Source organism: Canis lupus, chromosome 7 (assembly GCF_003254725.2).
Source record: "Canis lupus dingo isolate Sandy chromosome 7, ASM325472v2, whole genome shotgun sequence".
NCBI classification, from domain to species: Eukaryota; Metazoa; Chordata; class Mammalia; order Carnivora; family Canidae; genus Canis; species Canis lupus.
Genome location: NC_064249.1, coordinates 28,260,006 through 28,286,715, shown reverse-complemented (window position 1 = coordinate 28,286,715; position 26,710 = coordinate 28,260,006). Strand labels below are relative to the sequence as shown.

The 26,710-nt window shown below is 35.0% G+C and overlaps 1 protein-coding gene across 3 annotated transcripts in view; it reads right to left on the bottom strand.

Moving 5' to 3' along the window:
• KIFAP3 (kinesin associated protein 3) overlaps window positions 1–23,383 on the bottom strand; it is a 146,038-nt gene extending 122,655 nt beyond the window's left edge. For all 3 annotated transcript variants that reach the window (XR_004817618.2, XM_035719360.2, XM_049112307.1), the window contains exons 1-3: window positions 23,142–23,383; window positions 6,254–6,385; window positions 1,920–2,074 (exon numbers count right to left, since the gene is read on the bottom strand). Coding sequence is in view for 2 of the 3 variants with exons in the window: in XM_035719360.2 (XP_035575253.1) it covers window positions 1,920–2,074; window positions 6,254–6,385; window positions 23,142–23,173 (319 nt within the window). In the remaining variant the exon portion in view is untranslated. The remainder of the gene's footprint in view (window positions 1–1,919; window positions 2,075–6,253; window positions 6,386–23,141) is intronic.
• Between the last annotated feature and the right edge of the window lie 3,327 nt (window positions 23,384–26,710).

The window sequence follows — 26,710 nt, the reverse complement described above, 5'->3', positions numbered from 1 at the left end:
CACCTATAATCCACCTGTTCTAATGAGGATATCAAGGAGAGTATAAATGATCCCAAAGTCATAATTTCATTTCCTCCTTTGTTACTACCTTTTTGGGTATGTAAACAGCCAGACTCGCCAACAAGAAGCAATATAGTCCCTTCTTAACTCACATTCAAGATGGGAGGAGGAAAATCAATAAGGCAATGATACATTAATAAGTTGAGTAATATAAAAACTAAAATGGAAAAAAAATCACTGAAGGTAAGGAATCACATAAATTAAGGATTACTATTTTGTTTCAATCACTTTTAGGGTGCAAGATTCTGGCTTTGAAATTGTGAATATCAAGTAAAAAAGTTAAAAAAGAAAAATGGAATAGTTTTTTAAAAATAAGTGTGTATTTAACATAGCAACAGTATTTCATTTATGTCTTCAAAACATTAATATCTACATAAGCAGATTGATTTGAACAGATTTACCCATGTTGACATGAAAATTTCCTTATATTCCTTTAATTTGGGAGGAAGAAGGTGAGAAAACTAATTTACCTTGAAAACACAGTTCAAGGGTTTTAGTAGTAAAGATACTCTAATGTAAATGCACTTGGGATTAAATTAATTAGGCATGAGGAAAGATCAATTTTAAGGACACTGTATAACTCAAAATAAGTACACACACTTCTTGCTAGAATACAGGATTTACTTTGCTCACTTTGAACTTATTTATCAAAGGAGTTATCGCCCTCATTTATAGAGATCTTAAGTAGAATATTCTATCATGAAACAATAAAAATTCTTCTTAATATTTTCCTTATAGCAGTTATTATGAATAATTAACATACATTGAATGCCAGTTATGTAGTTGGATGGAATCAAATTCAAACTGCTTATTTTTGCTTTTAAATAAATTTAACATCACTTAATTAATCCAAAAATACATACTGATCACATTAGATATTATATTCAGAGCTAACTAATAAAAGTGTATGTTAGACACAAGGCATTTCATTTGCTGTAAATAGAAAAGACAGAATAATTTGAAAAAAGCCCAAGCAAATTTTCTTTTACTTCTTTCTACTTAGTATAATCAACACTTAAGCATTTATGAATTATTTCAAAGGCACCACATTTTAACTCACCAATGGTGAAAGACATGTAAACTTAATCAGTACTATGAAGTAGAATATGTATTCAATAATCTGAGATGACTTTCTATTCAAATGTCTGTATTTTTACTTTGTTTCATTTTTGGTTTAGAATATTTGATGATGTCTTCTAAAAATAATTGCTTAGCTTTAATATTTTAATGGGTTGGTTCTTTATGAAGAAATTGAAGACAGAAGAATGGCAACAAGGAAGACATTATGAATGAAAAGGCAGTATTTTCCTAAGAAAGATTCATAAAACTTGTATCTTTAGGATAGTTGAAAACATATGACATATATTTTAACATTTAAATGCTTGAGTCACCCATTCAAATTATAAATTAAATCTCTATAAGAAATTTAGAAAATATAAATCTAATCGTGTAGAGAAAATATTTTGCCGCCCCAAATTCTCTCCTTTCATTATTCTAGAGTCAATATGACAGACATTTGCTTTTTCACTCCTTACCTTAGCACATATGTACACAAACATACACACACACCACAGTATGAAATATACACAACATACACACACAAACATACAGACACAAACACAAACATACACACCTACCACAATATGAAACAGAAGCAGATCATTTTGCATAGAAGTATCTAATACAGAGCCTTCCTGCAGGAAACTAATAGGTTTATTCTTTCATTCATTATTTACTTATAGCACTGGCAAAATAAAATAAAACAATAACAAAACAAACCCCATGATTGAAATATCAAAAGCAAAAACTATAGTTAAAGAACTCTGGTTATGCATTAAAAAGTAAGGAATTATACTTACCTTTTCCTGACAATGAATCCCGGCGGTTCTGTAGATAGTACAACAGCTGTTCTACCTCATTTAATTTTGAGGGATGAATAAGTTTACATTCTTCAACCACCTTCCGTGCCAGGGAAGTTATATCGGTGTTGGCATTGAGACTCTTAAGACGAATGCTGTAAGCATATCAAAATTTTCCAACTCAGGTAATACCAAAGTAAGTGATAAAAATACTACTTCCAAATAAATAGTTATAAAGTATTTAAAGGTACCTGACACAGACTCTTTTAGTAAAATATAATAAAGTATTAGATGTAATTAGGCTTAGAAAAATGCAAACAAATGATTTCTTTGAACTGGACAGGCAAGATCACAAAGGGAACATAAAATCTACATCTGACTCTTCTAGACAAGATAGCATATCTTGTCTAAGATAGGTATCTTGTTTTAAAACAGTCTTTCTGACAACATATATGAAGTCTTAATTAATCATTATTGGATATGAGAATCCATATTGCCAAAAATAAGTAATTTTCTTGACCAAACTCATAATTATTTAACTAGGGACACACACATAATATCAGTATTTTCAGATTCAATTGTTTCTGGTGGAAACAATTGGCAATGTACATGGATTTGTGGTACCAGGGAGAGCCATGAAGACACAAAATTAGGTTCAGGTGAAAACTCAATTGGTGGCAAAAGACTCAAGCAGATGTACCCATGTATGCCTAGAGAAACATTAACAAAGTAGTCACTGTGTGGAATTATTTTTTGGTGAAGACAGCCGATGTTGGAAGAGACATCAAGATATTAGAGGCAGTTGGGACAGAGATCTCTGAAAAATGCCTTGTCCTCAGCATCTGTGAAATCATTATTCAAATACTGATGATCTGAAATAAGTGCAGCATAGTGATTTATATATTATTCCCAGCTAAACAGTCTTCCCTCGATCTGGTCCTCCCAGGATTCTACAAATTACTTAATAGTCTTTAACAAATTCCTTTTATGCTTAAATTTGCTAGAGTGGTGGGGGTACCTGGGTGGCTCAGTGGTTGAGCATCTGCCTTCAGCTCAGGTTGTGATTCCAGGATTCACACAGGGATTAAGTCCCACATCAGGCTTCCTGCGGGAAGCCTGCTTCTCCCTCTGCCTATGTCTCTCTCTCTCTCTCTCTGTTTCTCTCATGAACAAATAAAATCTTTTTAAAAAATGTGCTGAAATGGCTTCTAATGTATGCGACAACCAGCAATACTTAGTCCATTTAACTTTTCTTTAATCTATTTATATTCCTATGGTTTTAAATCTTTTAAACTATTTATTTTTGTATAATTTTAGCTGCATATCCAGAAGGCATTACGTGGTGCCTTTACAACAACTGATGAAACAAAACTGATACATTATCACTGAATGAAGTTCACAGTTTACATTAGGGTTCACTCTTTGTGTCCTATAGTTCTCTAGGCCTTGAATGTATAATGCCATGAATACACCATTATAGTATCATACAAAATGGTTTTACTGGCCTAAAAATGCCCTCTGCTTCACCTATTCTCCCCTCCGTCATCCCTTGCACTCCTGACAGCCTCTAATCTTTCTACTTTCGTTTTTTCTTTTCTAGAATGTCACATATTGGAATCTTTCCAGTCTGGCTTCTTTCACTTAAATGCATTAATATAGTAAGGTACCTCAAATGTGTTTTCACATCTTGATAGTTGAATTCTTTTTAGCCCCGAATTGTACTTGGTGATATGAATGCACCACAGTTTACCCGCTTGCCTATTGAAGGATACCTGGCGTGCTTCCAATTTTTGACAATTATAAATTTTCTACAAACATTAATTCTCCTGTTTTTGTGTGGACATGTGTTTTCAACTCATTAGAGTTCATATCTAGAAACACAACTGCTGGATTATATGGTAAGCCTATGTCTAACTTTGTAAGCAATTGCCAAACTGTCTTCCAAAGTGGTTATAATAAATACCACTTTATATTCCCACTAATAATGAATGAGTTCCTGTGGCTCTATATCCTCACCAGCATTTGGTGCTGTCAATATTTTGGATTTTACCTATTCCAATAGGTATGTAGTGGTATATTGATTTGATAAAGTAGATTTTTCTATCCTTTTTTAGATCTATTTTCTACCAACATATATATTAACAATCTGACTCATCTTCTTTCTATCCAAGGTAATAGATTTTCTTCTTTCAGTGTGTATGCCTCTCTCCTAACTCCTTCCCTCATTATAAAAGACAAAGAAAAAACAGGTAGGGCTAGAATTTTTAGAAAATGTCAACCATATGTTTAGTGATTATACTCATAGTAAAAAATCAGAACCTCATTAGGCAGTCCATACCTACTAAGAACATCAAAAACCTAGAAGAAAAATACCCAAATTATTTTTGGTCCATAATCATCAGTATCTTATAAAGAAATCTTGAGAAAACTGGGACTCCATTGAAGATGGGCTTAAATATTCCTTTACCTAATAAGGGAAAATGAAATATAGTACAAGTCTTTTAGACCTGGGCCATAGCACTGACTACCTCAATTTAATGACAATTTCACTTCGTATTTGTCTCAGCCTATATGAGATGAGTGTCCCTCTCAAAATCAGCCTATATGAGTGTACCTCTCAAAATCCTTATCCCCAGTTGCTGCCATTGCTAAAACTTCTTGAACTATCAACAAACTACATTCTCCTTTTGGTCCTACAGTGATTTCTCTCCAAACCTTGCGCAGCCACAGTTGAGTATCACAAGGTTGAATTACTTAGGTTTTCCCTTACTGAAGTTAAATCCACGTACTCCAGCCATAGTTGGTAGTAACTCCTGCCAAGTGGTTGACACTTGGGTGAATGTATCCTTTGTCTAAAAAGTCCATGTATTTCCAAGCAATAACAATATTCTCATTTAATTCTAGCTGAAGGAGGCTACTTACTGCATTCTTAAGAACTAAAAATGAAATATCTCACCAGAAATGTGGATATCTGAAGTTCTAAAGGCAAAGACTAATCTGCTACCTTCTTTGGAAGTCAAATTAATAAGATCTCAAGAGATTTTTACATGTTCTCAAAATGCACAAAATTCAGGCAGCAATCAGAAACACATTAATGGAAGAGAAAGTGTAAAAGGACATAGTCTATGTACTGTGTGTGTGTATATGTGTATTTTCTTCAGTTTAGCGGATTATCCAAGGACTCAGTTATTTTAATGAAATATCTGTGTAATTTAGTCTCCTAACACAAAAAAGGAAGATGGATTAGGGATCTTACTAAGATATTAGGCAGTTTCTCTTTGCAGGTTGCTACACACATGCAATTTCTTAATTGCAGCACTATTAACATTTGGAGCCAAATCATTCTTTGTTTGTAGGTGGCTATCTTGCACATTGTAGGATGGTTAGCAGTATCCTGTCCTCTATCCACTAGATTTCCAATAGGACTCCTCCAGTTACAACAACCAAAAATGTCCCCAGGTATTACCAAATGTTCCCTGGGGGGGGGGGGGGGGGGATCACAGCCAATTGAGAACCACTGCTATATATTTAAAATACGGTATTTTTCAGTGTGTTACACCACCAGAACATACTAGCACTTTTTAACTAGTTAAAACTCTTTTAACTTAGTTCCCAAATCATTTTTTTTTTAAATGAAGGGAGAGATGTTGGAGAGAATACTAGGTAATCTCAGACCTTCTTTACTTCCACAACACTATGGAAGAAGGGCAAGACAATTAGTAGCACAACTAATAGATTAATGAAAAAGGCCAGTTTCCAATGGGCTCCTGAAAGTATTATAAAAGAAGGAAGGAAAGTATGTAGGATGTCAGGAGATATAAGCTCAACTCATTGAGTCAGAAATGCTCATTTTATTACTAACATCTTTCATAGGGCTAGACTTTTAAGGGATGAATTAAAAGTACATGCCCCATTTGAGAATTCTAGAATTCATAGTATTTTCTACAGTTCCAGGGAAAAAAGAATACAGACAGGATCCCATAAAATAGACATTTCCTAAATTAAGCAAAAAAGTCTCACATAATCATATCTTTTATTACTGATTTCACAAGTTGTAGTAGTTTATATTCTATTATATGCATTTACTAAATGGGATAAATTAGAAATGATATTTTTCAAGAAGCCCCATCATGCTTATGTAAACCTGATCTTCCCTGGAATAAATATACTCTGATTTTATAGTTTAATATAGTCTCTGCTTCACTAAGATGAAGTATGTCTAGAAGAATGCCATAACCATCTATCATCTATGCAGATATAAATACCATCAGATTTCTACACAATTTGTATAAGGTTCACTACTTTCAAAACATACACAAATGAAAAAAACTTACATCTTTTGGCATTCCTTTCGTTCTCCCAACATGGGATCACCCATTTCTCCAAGAATAGTAGCTTCCACTTCATACTGAACAATGAGTGCTTTTTCTGATGGATGTACATCAATATTTCCTCCTTTAACTTTCCTATGTGATAAAAAGAGACAGATTAAAAACTCACAAAATGTTCATGGTTTTTACCTAGTTTCTAGTTCCAAAAGCATGTGGATTGGATTAACATATGCATTTAAATTATATTTTCTCTTGACTTGACCAAGAAACAAGTCTTTTTCTCCACGTCTGTAAACTCTGTACTATACTTATTATTCTTAGTCTTGCAGAAAGCACCTTAATAAATAGCTATACCTGAGGAAAAAGTACATTTACACAAAGAACCATGCATAAAAGCAAGTCAATAAAATAAATAAGATGTTTTGGAGAGAATAACCTCAAACAAAAATTAGCAATTCAAAAACAAAGATAGCTGCCCAAAAACTTATATTTTATTTTCTATTTTATTTTTTTGTTTTATTTCTTCTCTTTTCTTTTTACGTGGGTTCATGCATGGAGCCCAGTGCAGGGCTTGAACTCATGACCCTGAGATCAAGACCTGAGCCAAGATCAAGACTCAGAGGCTTAACCAACTGAGCCACCCAAGCACATCCCAAAATTTATATTTAAAAAATCAATCTGCCTAACAATTAGCCCATTAACTGTAACACAAAATGACATGAAGAAATTATGTAAACTGCAATATTTATTATGTATCATCTTATATAACTCTGTAAATTGTGGCATTAGTACCTAATCATTTTTCAAATCATACATTTTTTATAGTTATACATCTCAAATTATAGTGTCACTAGTAGTTCCCATGGAAAGTTCCTATATACATCATCCTTCCAAGCTTCTAGAGTTTATACAATGAATGTTTAATTATTGAAAACCAATAACAGATTAATTCCTTGTCACTTGGCCACATTTGAAGGTGACAAGACAAGTTGTACTCAAAGAGATTAAGCAATAGGAACAAGATAAATTTCTCCCTGTGGTCACAGTGGGCTAGGGGGCATCTTAGCCTGATGAGAAGAAACACAAATATGACAATGTCTTAAATTGATTCCAATAATTAGAAACCCAAAGCTTTTCCTTCTGTTAGAAATAAATGGCTTCTTATGTATATTTTCAGTGTAATTTTTAAAATGATCTTTTCATCAGAATTCTTCAAGTAAAAAAAAAAAAAAAAAAAAAGCTAAGAACATGGAGTCTGTATTGGGACCATGACTAAGACTCAAGTAGAGAGACAGAGTAGGAAATCAAATATAACAGTGCTAGAGTGTAGGTACATCAGCAACTAAACTGACAGAAAGGTGTTCAGAACAAAGCTGGTAAAGAATGGAAGCAACTAGAAACCAGGCAGGCCAGTAAAAACAGGAAATCAGATAAACACACATATACTAAATAGGATGGTACAGAGTCCAAAAGGTAAGATAAATGGATATAAGTCGAGGTTAGCAATTAAAAGCTAAAGAAATTACAGGAATCAAAAGAACTAAGAAGAGCTTAAAAAAAAAAAAAGATGTACTAAATAGGAAGCACTACACAAACTATCTTAATTATAAAGCAAACTAGTTATTTGGTTCCTGATGAGATGGAGAGCAAACCCAGTCATGAATTTCCTATACAGAAAGGGGCAAATTCAATGAAGAGAATCATAAGGATAAAAAATGCAGATCTTATGAGAAGTCTCCTACCACCACTTTCACAGTAGGTCTTCCACGTACCAAGAGGTGAGATAGAAGCTTAATTGCTGTCTTCTGGTCTGATATCTTGCCTTTCTCAAAGAAATTAAATAGATCAAAGAATCTTCCCACTTCTTGCTAGTGTGTGTGTGTGTGTGTGTGTGTTTTAAAGAGTAATAAATTCATTCAATTTTTAAAAGTTTATCACTAAAGCAGGTTATGTTTTTATAGGAAAAGTAGAACACCGAAATTGCAAAGAAAAAAATAAACTCAAAGACCTAGAAGAAAAAAAAAACTAGAAGAAACCAATTTTAAAAATTTAGCACATGTACATTCAGATATTTTTCTACCAAATATAAATAATAGATGCCTCTCTCTCTGCCTGTGTCTCTGCCTTCTCTCTCTCTCTCTGTGACTATCATAAATAAATAAAACTTTAAAAAAAAAAAAAAAAAAAAAAAAAAGGGATCCCTGGGTGGCGCAGCGGTTTGGCGCCTGCCTTTGGCCCAGGGCGCGATCCTGGAGACCCGGGATCGAATCCCACGTCGGGCTCCCGGTGCATGGAGCCTGCCTCTCTCTCTGCCTGTGTCTCTGCCTTCTCTCTCTCTCTCTGTGACTATCATAAATAAATAAAACTTTAAAAAAAAAAAAAAAATAAATAAATAATAGAGTGGCAGCTCTAGACTTTCTTTATAGGAGAGGCCTAAGGGTAACAATCTGGTAGAGTTGAAACTACATTGAATGGCACTTTACATTAGAGTAACACAAGTTATTGTTTATATCAATGTGGGGGCTGATGGAAATTATGGATGGATAAACCCTTCCCATTCTCCCTGGCATTGTAACTGAATATATAAAATATATAAAATGAACATATAGGGACGCCTGGGTGGCTCAGCGGTTGGGTGCCTGCTTTTGGCCCGGGTTGTGATCCCAGCATCGGGGATCAAGTCCCGTGGCGGGCTCCCTGTGAGGAGCCTGCTTCTCCCTCTGCCTATGTCTCTGCCCCTCTGCCTCTCTGCCTCTCTCTCTCTCTCTCTCTCTCTCATAAATAAATAAATCTTTCAAAATAAATTAAAATACATATATTACAACTAAGCTCATATTATACTAATAGTAACATACATTTAAAGCTTACTATGTAGTTACTTTATGACAATGCTTTGCCTTTAGAAATTCATACACTCACATTACAGATTCTCCATTTGTTGAACACCTTGATTCTTTATTTCTAACTGATGCTGAACAAAATTTACACATTTACAAAACATTCAAAATCATTATAGGGCACTTGATTGCTTTACAAAGTAGTTCTGTAAAAGCTAAAAACATTTTGTAATTCAGTTTCTCTACATATGATACAAATATTTCAACACTGACAACCATGGCTTCAAATTCTAGTTCCGTTGGTAAAATATTCCAGCTTATTTGGATACTGTTATGAATTATGTCTGCATGCAACCTATAACACGTACATATCTGCTGATGATAATTGATTTAGTAGTGAAAATTTTTCCAAACCAATGTGCCTCGCCAAACTTATATTTGAATTATCGCCACAAAATGAATAATTTTATCTTAAAGCTGAACTTTCAAACTGAATTTAAACATGGAAATCAGGGATCCCTGGGTGGCGCAGCGGTTTGGTGCCTGCCCTTGGCCCAGGGTGTGATCCTGGAGACCCGGGATCGAGTCCCACGTCAGGCTCCCGGTGCATGGAGTCTGCTTCTCCCTCTGCCTATGTCTCTGCCTCTCTCTCTCTCTCTCTCTCTCTCTGTGTGACTATCATAAATAAAAATTTAAAAAATAAAGAAATAAATAAATAAACATGGTAATCATAATGATGTCAGATGTTTACATATCAAGAGAATGAACTTTCAAATGCTTTACCTGGAACCCATGTACTAGATTTTTAAAAATTTAACTAATTATTGGAATTAACTGATTTTTCTATTTGAAGCATCATATGACACATATCAAAACTGCTGTCTTTTAACTGTAAATTTTTTCAACAAATGGAGCCTTCTCAATAACAGCTCTATTCTTTTATATACATAAGAAAACCAGAACCTAAAATATGCAAAGTTAATTTAGAAAAATCATTTTTTAATACCAATGTGAAGTCTATGCTTCACAGAGTGATATAAAAATATATCTTCTAGCACTCCATGTAATAGTTGTCATTCTGGGGGTACAATGTTCTTAATAATTTCTGAAGTACACCCTAATGTTTCCAGACTTTATGTGGTTGATGATATCATTATGATCCTTAAAGAGAAAATAAATGCTGACATTACATTACACATTCATCAATTTTCTAGAAAAACAAAAATTTATTAGTCTTTCATTAAACAGGTACTTAAAAAAAAAAAAAAAAACTATTGCTGTTGAAAGAATTTACTCCAAGCTTCCATTCAAGATGGTAGCATGGGAGGATTCTGAACTCCCATAGATACATCACATCTGCAGCTACATATGAAAAACTTTCCTCTGGATGTAGAAAAGGGGGAACCCTCTTGCACTGTTGGTGGGAATGCAAACTGGTGCAGCCACTCCGGAAAACAGTGTGGAGGTTCCTCAAAAAGTTGAAAATAGAGCTACCCTATGACCCAGCATTTGCACTACTAGTGATTTACCCCGAAGATATGGATGTAGTGAAATGCTGGGACACCTGAACCCCAATGTTCATAGCAGCAATGTCCACAATAGCTAAACTGTGGAAGGAGCCATGATGTTGTTGAAGGCAACAAATGAATGGATAAAGAAGATATGGTGTATATATATATATACACACATACACACACACACACACACAATGGAATATTACTCAGCCATCAGAAAGGATGAATACCCACCATTTATCTCGATGTGGATGGAACTAGAGGATATTATACTGAGTGAAGTAAGTGAATCAGAGAAGGACAATCATCATATGGTTTCACTCATACAGAGAATATAAGAAATAGTAAAATGATTATAAGGGAAAGAAGGGGAACTGAGTGAGAGAAATTAGAAAGGGAGACAAATGATGAGAGACTCCTAACTCTGGGAAACAAAGGGTGGTGGAAGGGGAGGTGAGTATGGGGTTGGGGTAACTGGGTGACAGGCACTGAGGAGGGCACTTGATGGGATGAACACTGGGTGTTATACTATATATTGGCAAATTGAACTCCAATTAAAAATAAATAAATAAATTAATTAATTAATTAATAAAGCCATTCAAGTATTAAAGATATAAAACAGACACACACACAATGAAAAATAAATAAAAACTTGAAGAAGAAGAAGAAGAAGAAGAAGAAGAAGAAGAAGAAGACGACCACCACCACCACCACCACCACCACCACCTTCCTTCTGGGGGAAAAAACACCTAAAAACTAGCTGAGTGACTCCTACACATTAAGTGAATGAGAAAAAATCCACATTGAAGTGGGTAGGAGAAACCAAGATACAATCTCACCACAAACCCCACCCCTGCCAATGTGTAGTAACCTACAATCAGGAGGGAACTCACAAACCTGAGCTTCAGCCTGAGGAGCTAAGAGTTTGAACCCTATATCTGATACCTCAACTTCTAAAGACCTACACCTGGAAGATTAGCCCTAAAATGCCTAGCACTGAAAACCAAGAAGGCTTGTGTTCATGATACCCACAAGACTAGAGTGAACAGAGAACAGTTCATCTGAGGCAGAAGAAAGGATCAGTGAATTCAAAGACAGGGCAGTGGAACTCACCCAATCAGGAACAAAAAGAAAAAAATAATGAAGGAGTGCCTGAGTGTCTCAGTCAGTTAAGTGCCTGATTCTTGATTTCAGCTCAGCTCCTAATCTCAGGGGTCCTGGGACTGAGCCACATGTTGGGCTCCTTACTCAGCAGGGAGTTTGCTTCTCCCTTTCCCTCTGCCTCTGCCCCATACTTGTGCACATTCTCTCTCAAATAAATAAAATCTTTATAAAAAAGACTACAATAAGAGAAAAAGGAGATTATTATATAATAACAAAGGAGTCAATCCAACAAAGGAGTATAAAATCTGTAAATATTTATGCATCTAACATAGGATCACATAAACATATAAAGAAAATATTAGCAGACCTAAACAGAGAAATAAACAGAAATACAAAAGTATTTTTGTATTTTGACTTTAATGCCCCACTTTCATAAATGGGTAGATCATCCAGACTGAAAGTCAATAAGGAAACGTTGGTTTTTAAATAATACATTAGACCAGATAGTCTTAACAGACATAAATAGAACATTCTATCCAAAAGGAACAGAATACATATTATTTTTCAAGCATACGTGGAACATTCTCCAAGACAGATCATATATTAGGCCACAAAACAAGTTTTAATATTTAAAGATTGAAATATATCAAGCATCTTTTCTGACCACAATAATATAACACTAGAATCAATTACAAGAAGAAAACACAAATATGTGGAGATTAAATAACATATCACTGAACAATCAACGGGTCAAAGAAATCAAAAGAGAGCTCAATACCTTGAGACAAATGAAAATGGAATTACAACATACCAAATCAAAGTATGCAGCAAACACAGTTCTAAAAGGGAAGTTCATAAGGATAAATATCTGCATCAAGGAAGAAGAAAGATCTCAAATAAACAAGGTTCCTTTATACGTCAAGGAACTAGAAAAAAGAACAAAGCCCAGAAGCACCTCGGTAATGTAATTGGTTAAGTGTCCGACTCAGTTTTGGCTCAGGTTGTGATCTCAGAATCATGAGATTGATCCATATCAGGCTCCACACTCAGCCTGGAGTCTGCTTGAGATTTTCTCTCCCTCTCCTTCTGCCCCTTCCTCCAGCTCTCTCTCCAAAACAAATAAATCTTAAAAAAAAAAAAAAAAAGGAACAAAGCCCAAAGTTAGTAGAAGAAAGGAAATAACAAAGAGCAAAGTGAAAATAAATTAAATAGACCCTAAAGGGACAAGAGAAAAGATCAAACTACAAGATGATTGGCAAGACTTTAGCTAGCTTCACCAAGAAAAAAAGAGACAGGACTCAAAAAAATAAAGTCAGAAGCAAAAGAGGAAACATTACAACTGATAGCACAAAAATACAAAAGGATCCTGAGTTTTAACAATTAATTATACACCAACAAATTTAACAACAAGGAAGAAATGGGCAAAGTTCTAAAAAACATTCAACGTAGCAAGACTGAATCATAAATAGAAAATATGAACAGACCAATTATTAGTAAGGGATTGAATTAGTAATCAAAACTGTCCCAACAAACAAAAGTCCAGACCTAACAGCTTCACTGGTTAATGTTACCAAATATTCAAAGAATTAATACCAACCATTCTCAAACTCTTCCAAAAAATAGAACAGGAGGGAATACTTATAAACTCCTTTAACAAGGCAAGCATTACCTTGATACCAAAACCAGACAAAGACACAAGAAAATTATAGACTAACATCTCTAAAGAATACAAATGCAAAATTCTTCAACAAAATACTAGCAAATCAAATTCAAGTTTACATTAAAAGCATCATACATCATGATTTATTTGAGGGATACAAGGAGGGTTCAATAAATGCAAATCAATCATTATGATATACTATACAACAAAGTGGAGTATAAAAGTCATATTATTATCTTAATAGATGCATAAAACATTTGACAACATTCAACATCCATTTACCATAAAAACTGTCACCAAAATGAATATACAAAATGTACCACAACATAATAATAAAGGCCGTATATGATAAACACACAGCTAATATCATACTTTTAATGACAGAAGTCCATGCAAGAGTAATCTGTCAAGAAAAAGAAATAATGGGCATCCAAGTCAGAAAGCAAGAAGTAAAACTGTCACTATTTGCAGATGACATGATATTATTATAAAGGAAATCCTAAAGACTCAAAAAACTGTTAGAACTAATAAACTCAAGAAAGTTGCAGGTTACAAAAACCAGTATTAAGTATCAGTTGCATTTCTATAACAGTAATGATGAACCTCTTACAAGCAATTAAGAAAATACTCTCAATTACAATTATATCAAAAGGAATAATAATATGTCTAGGAATAAATTTAACCAAGAAGGTAAAAGACCTATCTACTGAAAACTAGAAGATATTGATGAAAGAAATCAAACATAATACAAATAATGAAAAGATATTCTGTGCTTATGGATTGGAAGAATTAATACTGATAAGGTGTCCATACCACCCAAAGAAACCTAAAAATTCAATGCAATCCCAATCAAAATCCCAATGGCATTTTTCATAAAAATTGAATAAACAATCCTAAAATTTGTATGGAATCACAAATGACCCTGAATAGCCAGAGCAATTTTGGGAAACAACAAAGCTAGAGGCATCATATTCCCTGGTTTCAAACTATATTACAAACTTAAAGTAATCAAAATAATATGGTACTTGCATAAAATCAGACACATACATCAAAATTCAGAGCCCAGAAATAAATCCACACATATATAGCTAAATAATTTACAACAACAGAGGAAGAATAAATGGTGTTCGAAAAACTGGACAGTTACATGCAAAAGAATGAAACTGGACCATTATCTTATACCATACATAAAGATTAATTCAAAATGGATTAAAGAGTGGAACATAAGACCTAAAACCATAAAACTCCCAGAAGAACATATAGGCAGTAAGCTTCTCGCCATAGGTCTTGGTTTATTTCTTTTCTTTTTTTTTTTATTTGACAGCAAAAGCAAAGGCAACAAAAACAAAAATAAATTAACTGGGACCAAATCAAACTAAAAATCTTCTGCCCAGTAAAAGAAACAAAAAATGAGAAGGCAGCATAATAAATGGGAGAATATATTTGCCAATAATATATCTGATAATGAGTTAATTTCTGAAGTATACAAAGAAATAATATGGAGTTCAACAGAAAAAAAAATTCCAATCTGATTAAAAAATTAGCAGAGGCTCTAAATAGGCATTTTTCCAAATAAGTCATACAGATGGCCAACAGGTACATGAAAAGATGCTCAAAATCTCTGGGCATCAGTGAAATGCAAATCAAAACCACAATGAGATATCACCTCATACCTGTTAGAATGGCTATTACCTAAAAGACAAGAAATAGCAAGTGTTGGTAAAGATATGGAGAAAAGGGAACCATTGTGCACTGTTGGTGGGAATGTAAATCAACGCAGCCACTATGGAAAATCATATAGAGGTTTCTCAAGAAACTGACCACAAAACTATCATATAATCCAGCAAATTCACTTCTGAGTATTTATCGGAAAGAAACAAAAACATTAACTAAAAAGATATACACACCCCCATGTTCACTGCACCATTAATTTACAATATTCAATATATATAAGCAACCTAAGCATCCATCGATGGACAAGTGGATAAAGAAAATATGGTGTATGTATATGTATATGTGTGAATCTTGCCAGTTGTAACAATATAGATGGACCTTGAGGGCATTTTGCTACGTGAAATAAGTCAGAGAAATACAAATACTGAATGATCTCACTTTTATGTGGAATCTAAGAACAAAACAAACTCATACTCACAGATATGCAGAACAGATTGGTAGTTGCCAAAGGTAGGTAGTGGCAGGTGGGCAAAACAGGTAAAGGTGTTCAAAAGGTACAAATTTCCAATTATAAAATAAAAAAGTCCTGGGGATATAATGTATAGCATAGTGACTATAGTTAATAATACTGTTTTGTATACTTGAAAATTGCTAAGAGAGTAAATCTTAAAAGTTCCCATCACAAGAAAAAACATTACTGTAAAGTAATGGATGTTAACTAGACTTAATATGATGATCATTTCATAATATATACAAATACATACAAATCATTATGATGTGCACCTGAAACTTATCTGTATGTCAATTATAGTTCAATAAAAAGATTTCAAATCAATAACCTGATTTTACACCTTAAGGAACCAGAAAAAGAATAAACTAAATCTCAAGCTTGTAGAAGGCAGGAAATAATAAAGATAGAGAGATACAATAGAGAATAGAGGAATGCCTGGGTGGCTAGTCAGTTAACTGTCCAACTCTTGGTTTTGGTTCAGGTCCCAATTTCAGGGTCATAAGATTGAGTTCCTCTCTCCCTCTTCCGTTGCCCCTTCCCACATGCTCTCTCTCTCTCCCCCTAATTAATAAATCTTAAAAAAAAAGAAATAGAAAATAAGCAAAAGAGAAAATAAAATCAAAAGTTGCTTCTTTGAAAAATCCACAAAATTGGCCAACTTTTAGCTAGATAAAAAAAAAAAGAGACAGAAGACTCAAATTAGTAGACTTGGAAATTAAAGTGTGACATTACTACTGACAGTAAATACATAAAAAGAATACTATAAACAATTGTAAGCCAACAAATTAGATAACCTAGATAAAATGGACAAATTCCTAGAAACACATAAGCTACATAATTAACTCATAATTTCAGAAATTCTGAATAGATCCATAGTAAATAATGAGATTAAAAACTTCCCAACAAAGAAAAGTCCAGGATCAGATGGCTTCACTGGTGAATTCTACCAAATATGCAAAGAAAAATCAACACCAATCCTTTTCAAACTCTTTCAAAAACTAGATAACTCATTCTATAAGATCAGCATTACTGATACCAAAGTGAGACAAAGATACCACAAAATAGAATATCTTTTATAAATACCCTTTATAAAGGGATAGTTTTATCTTTTATGAATATAGATGTGAAAGTCCTCAAAATACTAGCAAACAGTATCCAACAGCATATTAAAAGGATTACAAGCTATGACCAAATAGGTTCTATCCATGTATGCAAGGAAGTTCTACATATGAGAATCAATTAATGTAATATACCACATTAATAGAATAAAGAAAAATACATGATTATTCCAATTGATGCAGAAAAAGCATTTGACAAAACCTAACACTCTTTCAAATAAAAGCATTCAATAAATTAGGAATACAGGAAAATTCCCTCAATATGATAAAGAGCATATATGAAAAAGCTACAGCTAATATTATACTCAGTGGTAAAAGAATAAAAGCTTTCCCTAAAGAACAGGAATAAGACAAGTATGCCCACTTTCACCCACTTCTATTCAATATAGTATTGGAAGTTCAAGCCACAGAATTGAGGTATGGAAAAAAAATAAAAGCATTTTCTATTGGAAAAGAATACTGTATCTGCAGATGATAGGATCTCATATATTGAGAACTTTTAAAGCTAATAAATTCAGCAGTTGCAGAATAGACTATGAACACAGAGAAAATCAGTTGTGTATCTATATATTAGTAATGAAAATTCCAAAAAAGAAGTCAAGAAAACAATTCCACTTACAATCAAAAAGAATAAAATACTAAGGGGTACCTGGGTGGCACAGCCAATTAAGTGTCCACCTCTTGGTTTTGGTTTTGGTAGCAATCTCATGGTCATGAAGTAGAGCCCCACATCTGGGGAAATTCTCTCTCCCTCTCCCTTTGACGCTCCCACTCGTGCTCTATCTCTCTCACAAATATTTTTTTAAAAAAAGAATGAAAGTACTAATACATTTAAGCAGAGAAGTGCAGCACTTAAACAGTGAAGACTATGAAATGTTGCTGGAGAAATTTGGTAATAATTAAATAAATGGACAGATACCCCTTGTTCATAGAATGAGTGACAATAGTGTTAAGATGGCAATATTCCCCAAAGTGACCTACAGATTCAATACAATTCCTATAAAAACCCCAAAGGCCTCTTTTATAGAAATGGAAAAGGGATCCTAAAATTCATATGGAAACACAAGGGACCCTCAGTAACCAAAACAATCTTGAAAAAGAACAAAGTTGGAAGACACACTTTCCAATTTCAAAATATACTACAAAGTTACAGTAATCAGAACAGTGAAATACTAGCATAAAAAGAGACATATAGGGGATCCCTGAGTGGCTCAGCAGTTTAGTGCCTGCCTTTGGTCCAGGACGCGGTCCTGGAGTCCCGGGATCGAGTCCCATGTCGGGCTCCCGGCATGGGGCCTGCTTCTCCCTCAATGGAATAGAACTGAGTCCAGAAATAAACCCCTATATCTACCATCAATTGATTTTCAACAAAAGTAGCAAGTCCTTTCACTGGGGAAAGAATGATCCCTTTAACAGATGGTGCCCAGACAACCAGGTATCCACATCTAAAGAATAGTTTATAGTGATATTAGTTTCACAGGTACAATATAATGATTCAACAATTCTATATATCACCCAGTGCTCATCATAAGTATACTCTTTAATCCCCATCAGCTATTCCACTCATCCCTTCATCCACCTTTCCTCTGATAACCACCCATTTGTTCTCTATATTTAAGTTTTGGTTTCTTGATTTGTCTATTTTCCATTTGTTCATTTGTTGTTTCTTAAATTTCACATATGAGAGAAATCATATGGTATTTATCTTTCTCTAATTGACTTAATTTACTTAGCCTAAGTCTTTCCAAATCTACCCATGTCACTGCAAATGGCAAGATTTCATTCTTTCTGGTGGCTGAATAATATTGCATTGTGTATATATACCACCTCTTCTTTATCTATTCATCTGTTGATGGACACTGGGGCTGCTTCCACAATTTGGTTATTATAAATAATGCTGCAGTAAATATAGGTTGCACCTATTCCTTTGAATTAGTGTTTTGTGTGTGTGTGTGTGTGTTTTATAAATATATAGTAGTGCAATTACTGGATCATAAGATGTGTTCTATTTTTAACTTTTTGAGGAACCTCCATACTGTCTTCCAGTGAATGTAGCAGTTTGCCTTCCCAACAATAGTGCATGAAAGTTCGTTCCTTTTTCTCCACATCCCAACCAACACTTGCTTCTTGTGATTTTGATTTTAGGCATTCTGACAAGTGTGAAGTGATATCTCATTGTAGTTTTGATTTGCATTACACTGATGATAAGTGATGTTGAGCATCTCTTCATGTGTCTTTTGGCCATCTGTATATCTTCTTTGGAGATATGTCTGTTCATGTCTTCCGTCCATTTTTTAAAATTGGATTATTTGGGTTTTTTATGTTGATATGTAGAATTTCTTTATATATTTTGGGTACTAACCTTTTTTCAGATATATTATTTGCAAATATGTTCTGATTCAGTAGGTTGTCTTTCAGTTTTGTTGATTGTTTGCTTTAAGAAGCTTTTTTATTTTGCTATATGCAAAAGAATTAAACTAGACTACTCTCTTACTCTATACACAAAAATAAACTCAAAATGGATTAAGGGCCTAAAAATGAGATACAAAACCATAAAAATCCTAGAGTTAATTATGTGGTATAAAGTAAGGGTCCAATTTAATTCTTTTAATGTGTGCACATCCAATAATTTCTCTGACATCAGCTTTAGCAAAATCTTTCTAGATATGTCTCCTGAGGCAAGGGAAAACAAAAGAAATTAACTACTTGGCAATGGTTTCTTAAATAATGGCATCAAAAGCAAAAGCAACTAAAGAAAAAATTAAATTGGACTTCATCAAAATTTAAAGCTTTTGCATAAGGAAGGATATTATGAAGAGAATGAAAAAAAATAACACAGAGTGGGACAAAATATTTGCAACCATTTTTCTGATAAGAATCTAGTATCTAGACCATATAAAGAACTCTTTTCTCCAAAGCAGATAGACAAAGGCCAAGAAGCATATGAAAAGATGCTCAATGTCACTAGTAACTAGGGAAATGTAAATCAAAACCACAATAAGACACTAATTCACATCCACTGAATGGCCATTAATTAAAAAATGTAAGTAACAACTGTTGGTGATTCGAAAAACTGGAGCTCTCATACCCTGCTGTTGTGAATGTAAAATTGTATACTCACTGTGAAAAACAGTTTGGTGGTTCCTCAATAAGTTAAAACATACAGAATTAGTACATGACCCTGCAACAACTAGGGATATACCAGAGAGTGAAAAAAAAAGTATTCAAACAAAAACTAAAAACTAGTACAGGAATGTTCAAAGAGGCCTTACTCACAATAGTCAATGGATAGAAACAATCTAAATCTCCATCAATAGATGAACGGATAATCAAAATATGCTATATCCACACAATGAATTATCAATCAGCTATTAAATGGAATGAAGTACTAATGAATGCTAAAACATAGATGAATGTTGAAACATTTTATTGTATATAAAAAAAGAAGCTTTACACAAAGGCCATATACTGATTTTGCTTATCATATATTCATAGCACTTATAAATAATTACTTCTGATTATATATTATTTAAAGTCTGTATTCCTTGCTATGTTATAAGCACCACATAGGCAGAGAAAGTATGTATCATTTATCCGATACTTTTAATCACTCAGCCCAGTGACTTTTACATGGTAGAATTTGAAATAACCATTGACTGACTGACTGACTGAATGAATGAATGAATGCCATTTACTCTTAAAATCTTTCAGTGGTTCCCCACTGCTATTACATTTCTCAACTCTTTACTAAAGTTCCTGAGACCAATATGATTTGGACTGTTTTTCTTTGTAGCCTTATTTTCATTTCATTTAATAACTATTTAGTGAATACTTATGTTCTAGGCACTGTGCTGTATGGTGAGGCTACAATGAGAAGTAAAATATATAGTTCCTTAGCTTTTTGAAGCGTATAGACCAGCAGGAAAGACAAACTATAACAATTTACTTGTAAGAGTGGGTAAAGACAAAGTATTAGGCATCATGAGAACCTAGCTGGTATATCTGACCTGGTTTGTGGCTTATAGGATGAGAAAATGGCGGCTCAGGAAAGACTTTTTAGAAAAAAGACTTTTGCCTACTTAAGCAAAAATAGGAAAAATGAGGAGCTAGCTAGGTGAATAACAGGGCAAGATCCAGACAATGGGAAGGGCATTTGGAACCTAATACTGAGACACAGAGATCTAAAAGAAGTTATTTCTGTAAGAGTCAAGTATGAAATTATTGGGGGTAAGAAGGAAGCTGAGAGAGAGAGAAAGCTGAGAGTTGCTTCTAACTCTAAAAGCAATAAAAAGCCGTCGAACAGTTTTAAGAGGAGGCTAAAAAACCCATCACAAATAATTATGTATTTTTGTATATATCTGATTGAGGACATGACTATGTCTACTTAATCATTTCCTCAATGAACAGAACAATGGTAGACATATAATAGGTATTTTGCAAGTATTCATTAAACGCCCCTGAATCAAAACTAACTTTTAGCAGAACAAAAAATGAAACTGGATTTGATTCTATAATCTTCTACACATTTCAACATAAAGAGACTAGAGATTCCTCAGTAATAACTACAATGAAACCACTGAAATCAACTAATTAAAATTAAAGTGAATCAATTAGATTGAAAACATGTTGCTGTCCTGTTAAAAACAAAATATAAAGGTAAAAATATTACAAAAGGAATAGAATATATGTAATCATTATCAAAGAACCAATAATTAAAATGGAAGTTTCTGCCAGACATCAGAAACCATCAGGCCTGAATTATACATCAGCTGCATATTTCTAATCTGAAAGCAAGCAATGCAACCTGTTCATTACTTATATTGTCAAAATTAGACAAAACTGGAGAGTGTATTTCAACCTTCCAAATTCTGACCTTGTTTTACTTCAAACATTACAGTGACTTGTTTGGTTTTATTTTTTTTTTAACTCTAGATAACTTGGCTTTAAAAATAAGCACTAGGTTGAGAAATATGTCTAAAGGCCCGTACAGGTTCAAGAATCCTAATAAAACTCTCTTTTGGCACACTTATAATACATGAAAATAAGCTGATGGTATGTAAAATAGTGGCTCTCTGTCTAGAATAATCTTGAATCCAAAGTTGAAAGAGAAATAATTTATTATTTTCTTCTGCCATACAATTTTCAATCAAGATATTTTAAAAGACCAATGTAAGCAAATTTGAGTGAGGAAACAAATACCATACACTAGTCACGACCACATAATGCTATAAAAATTTTACTGATAAACTCTGGTTATTCTATAGTTTCAGATATATTCACCTACAATGAGGAAGGCAAGCCATATATGTCTCAGCCTCAAAGACGATGCAGTTGGTTGACTGAAAGATCGTATATTTGTTTAAATCCTTTTTAAGACTCGATTAAAGGCTGGAAGATCTTTCTGTGACGATCAAGGCCATATCAAGCCGGGATGAACACATTCAGCAAAAGCATATTATGACTTGAAATAATGTCACCACATTATGTGCATGTTTTATCTTTTAAAAGCATTTTCATATTTGGTCCACAGATCTCCCATAAGGTGGTATTTGCCCCGTATTTAAATAAGGAAACTGTGTCCCAAAAAAAAAAAAAAAATACATGTGACTTTCCTTGTATACTCCCCTTATCCCTAACAGTGACTTAACTAAAAATAGAGAGTCCTAATTAGGATTGCTTTCTATTGGATCACTGCTAACTCTTGGTCCAGTGACAGGCATCCTTTCCATCAGGGATCCTCAGGGATGATCTTATCTTTGACAGGAAGTCAAATAAATAATCCCAACAGACACAATTTCTTTAAAGAGGAAGGGATACTGCAAATATTTTTAAACTAAATACATTATGGCCCGTCCCACGACAAGCTCCTGAACAAACCTCTTCATAATCATGAGCCTCCTACAAATATTACACTGTACACATGGTAGTCCAGGGGATGAAATGGATGAGGACAGCAGAAACAGGCTGGAAGGAAGGAGCCCGCTCAGCCCAGCCTCTCCCATAAATAAAGCGCCACCATTTCTCTCTTCGTTTATCGTGTCAAAACCCCATGGCGGGGAACCCCAAACAGGAGGCAGACAGCAGAGGCACTTCATTCCCAGGCTCCTAGGGATTTATTCCACTAGGGAAGGGGAGAGTTCAAGCAGGCGCTTGGAGAGGGGGAGGAAGACGCGGTTTACTGGGCCCTTCGCCCTCCTCCCGTGCACAATGTGATGTATGCAGCGAGGATACCGTCTTCGATGCCGTCAGGGTCCTGCCAGGTAAGAGGGGGAGCCTCGCCCCCCCTCAAGGGCCCTTTTATCTTTTCCCCAGTGCACCTTCCCCCCTTCCCTTCCGTGACTTCTCCCCCGGTCTTCCACCCCTACTCTAAGGTTCTAGCTTGGCCCAGTGACACCTCAAAGCCAACCCAAGGCCCTCTAGGAATATCTTCAGGCCCGGCGGGGCAGAAAGACCGAGTCTTGGGGAGTGGTCACCTTTTGAGGTATCTGGCGTCCTCCCCTTGCATGGCGGCGGCGACGGCAGCGTGGGGAGGATGGGGATATCTGAGAAAGCCGGCGGAGCAATTTCCGGGGACGGTGGCCAAAGTATCCCCACACCCAAAGGCGATGACAGTCCCGAGGCCTGCAAGGCCGGGCGGCGGCGGCGGCGCTGCGGTTACCACGGTGAGACCGCCGGCTCCTCCCACAGCTCCCAGGCCCCAAAACACTGGAGGGACCCAGCCCCGCCCAGCCCCGCCTCCCCCAACCCGCCCCAAAGGCGCATGCGCCCGCTCCGCCGCGCCTTGTGCGCAGGCTCAGTGTGAGATGCTGGTCCCTGGGATTAATCTGACGCACCCTGGAGCAGAGCGTGAAGGACTTTGCGGCAGATTTCGGCGTGTGCGGTCGCGGAATGGCTCTTCTGATCACCGCCCCCTTGAGGATGGAAATTGCAAGAGTCATCCAGGTCAACTGGGTTGAAATTTCAGGTCTTATTTCAAAAAAAAAAAAAAAAAAAGAAAGTAAAAGGGAATCCATTAGCCTTTTATTTAGTGAATGCTGTAGAACAGTTCAGCCCGGGGCTGTAACCTGTAAAGTGAGGTCTGTGTTCGGAGGCATTGTGGGAAAGAAAGGATGTGCTCTGATTGCACTGAGCAGCTCTTCATTTGTGGAGAGAGTTTGATCCTCGTTCAAAATGAGTACCGTTAATCACTTTTGATTCAGTGCACTGAATTGATTCCAGTTTGGTATTCTGCATCTGGAGTGGACTCCCCCATCCCCACCTCTCCATCCCCCACGCACAGACAAACAAACGAACTCCTGAAATGCCAACTCTTACACTAATAAGAAGGCCTCTTACTTTCCTCTGTGTCATGCCCTCTTATTAAACTATTACAAAATTCTATCATTTCTTCCTTCACGATACTCTTGTAATCCAGCTTTTCTTCTCCATTCTTACTTCTATTCATCTAGCCACTTCATACGTGGAATATATTCTTTCCCAACAGGACTTCCTATTTTCTGTTTTTCCTAAATATTCATTCTGAACAATGGTATGAAATTTTACAAGCTATCATTCATGGCTAGATTACCTTAAAACCCTCACAATATCTAAAACTGCCAGATCACAATATCCATTACAATGCATAGGTAATATAATAAGCGTTCTTGCAAAGTAAGCTTCTTGAGATCAAAGATTATTTTGCTGTGTTAACCACTGTAACCTTGGAACAGCATCTGGCCCATAATTGGCACTAAATAAATACTTAGAGCTGAAAAAGAAATGCATACCCGAGCTAGAAAAAACAACAAAAATCTAGAGGAAATGCCCCAAGGACAGAAAGGAAGATAGAGCTGAAAATTAGAGCAATGAGAAGATAAACTGAAACTGGGACTGAGCTGGAAGACTTGTCAGTCTATAACAGGAAAAGTACAAGATGAGCCTGGGCATTTTATGCTTGAAAGTAGAGAAATATTCAAAGACTAAGAGATCGTGTCCAAAAGACACCGGTCAATTTTGAGATAATTTACATCAAAAGGAATAATTACTGGGGCAGTTGGGTGGCTCAGTCAGTTAAGCATCCAACTCTTGATTTCAGATCAGGTCATGATCTCAGAGTCATGAGATCAAGCCCTGTGTTGGGCTCCTTGCTGAGCAAGGAGTCTGCTTGAGATTCTCTCACCTTCTGCCCCTCCCCCCACACACCTACTCTCTCTCAAATGAATAAATATATTTTTTTAAAGGGGAATTATTACTGTGGTTGATTTAACACATTAATAAAATCCAGAGGTCTATGATGTTATGAAACAGTGGATAGAAAAACCCTCAAAAAAAAAAAAAAACCCTCACTTTCATTGAAGGCAACAGCTACCTTAAAACCTTACTCTGAAAATCAGTAACTAAGGGGAAGAAATAAGCATTTGATCCAGGTGTTTCCTAATCCAGGGAAAAGAATTATGGTAAGAAATGGTAACACTCTGTATCTTTAAAAGTTTTTTTTTAATCTGACTGTAGATGACACACAATGTTGCATTAGCTTCAGGTGTACAACAGTGTTGAACACCTGAGAGTATGCTAGGCTCACCACAAGTATAGCTACCATTTATCATCATACAATATACCATTGACTGTATTTCCTTTGCTGTACCATTTATCCTCATGACTTCATTCCATAACTGGGAGCTTGTATCTCCTATATCCCTTCACCTATTTTTTCCATTCCCCCAAACCTCTGGCAACCATCAATCAGTTTGCTCTTAGTATCTGATTCTGCTTTTTTGTTTGTCCATCAATATATGAATGAATAAAGAAGGTGTGGTGTGTATATGATGTGTAATGGAATATCATTCAGCCATTAAAAAGAATGAGATCTTGCCACTTGTGACAACATAGATGAACTTAGAGAGTATTATGATAAGTGAAATAAGTCAGACTGAGAAAGACAAATACCATGCGATTTTACTCATATGTAAAACCTAAAAAAAAAAACAAATGAATAAACAAACTTTTAAAGAAATCAAATGACTAATTGAAGTTTTTCTCACAAAGAATATTCTAGACACAGCATCACTGATGAATTCTACCTAGGAAATGATGTCAAATTACATATTTACACAGAAAATAGAGACTGAAGGAATATTTACCAACTAATTTAATTATATTAACATTATCAAAGATATAAAACAAAAGTCACAAATATCCTTATGAACATATATGCAACAATAATTAATAAAATATAAAAAATATAATTAATAAAATATTAGCAAATTAAACCTGCAGTACATAAAGAAATAGTACCTCATGACCAGATAGGCTTTATCCCAGGAATGCAATATTGGTTTAACATATGAAAATCCAATAATATAATTTGACATATTAACAACATAAAGATGAAAAACAATATGTTCACAGCAATAGTGGCAGAAAATGAATTTGGCAAAATTCATTTTTAAAAGAGCTACCAGCAACTAAGAGTAGAAGATGACTTCCTCATTCTAATAAAGACATCTGTGTCAGTTTATTTCTAGGCTTTCTATTATGGTCTATTGGTCTATATATCAGGAAGTATGATCCCTCCCATTATGTTCTTCTTAAGATTGCTCTGGCTACTTTAGGTTCATTGTGGTTCCACATAAATTTTAGGATTTTTTTTCTGTTTCTGTAAAAAATACCATTGGAGTTTTGATATGGTTGTGTTGAATCTGTTAAATCACTTTAGATAGTATGAACATTTTGACAATATTCTTCCAATCCATGAACACAGAATGTCTCTCCATTTACTTATGTCTTCATTCTTATTTATCAATGCGGTGTAATGTTCAGAGTAGAAGTCTTTTATCTTCTTAGTTTATTTATTTTTTAAGATTTATTTATTTCAGAAAAGGAGAGCAAGCGAGAACACATGAGTGGGAGAAGGGGCAGAGGGAGAGAGTCTTAAACAGATGCCCACCTGGGGCTCCATCCATGATCCATGATCATGACCTGAGCCTAAACCAAGAGTTAGACACTCAACTGACTGAGCCACCCGTGTGCTCCTAGTTAAATTTATTTCTAAGCATTTTATTCT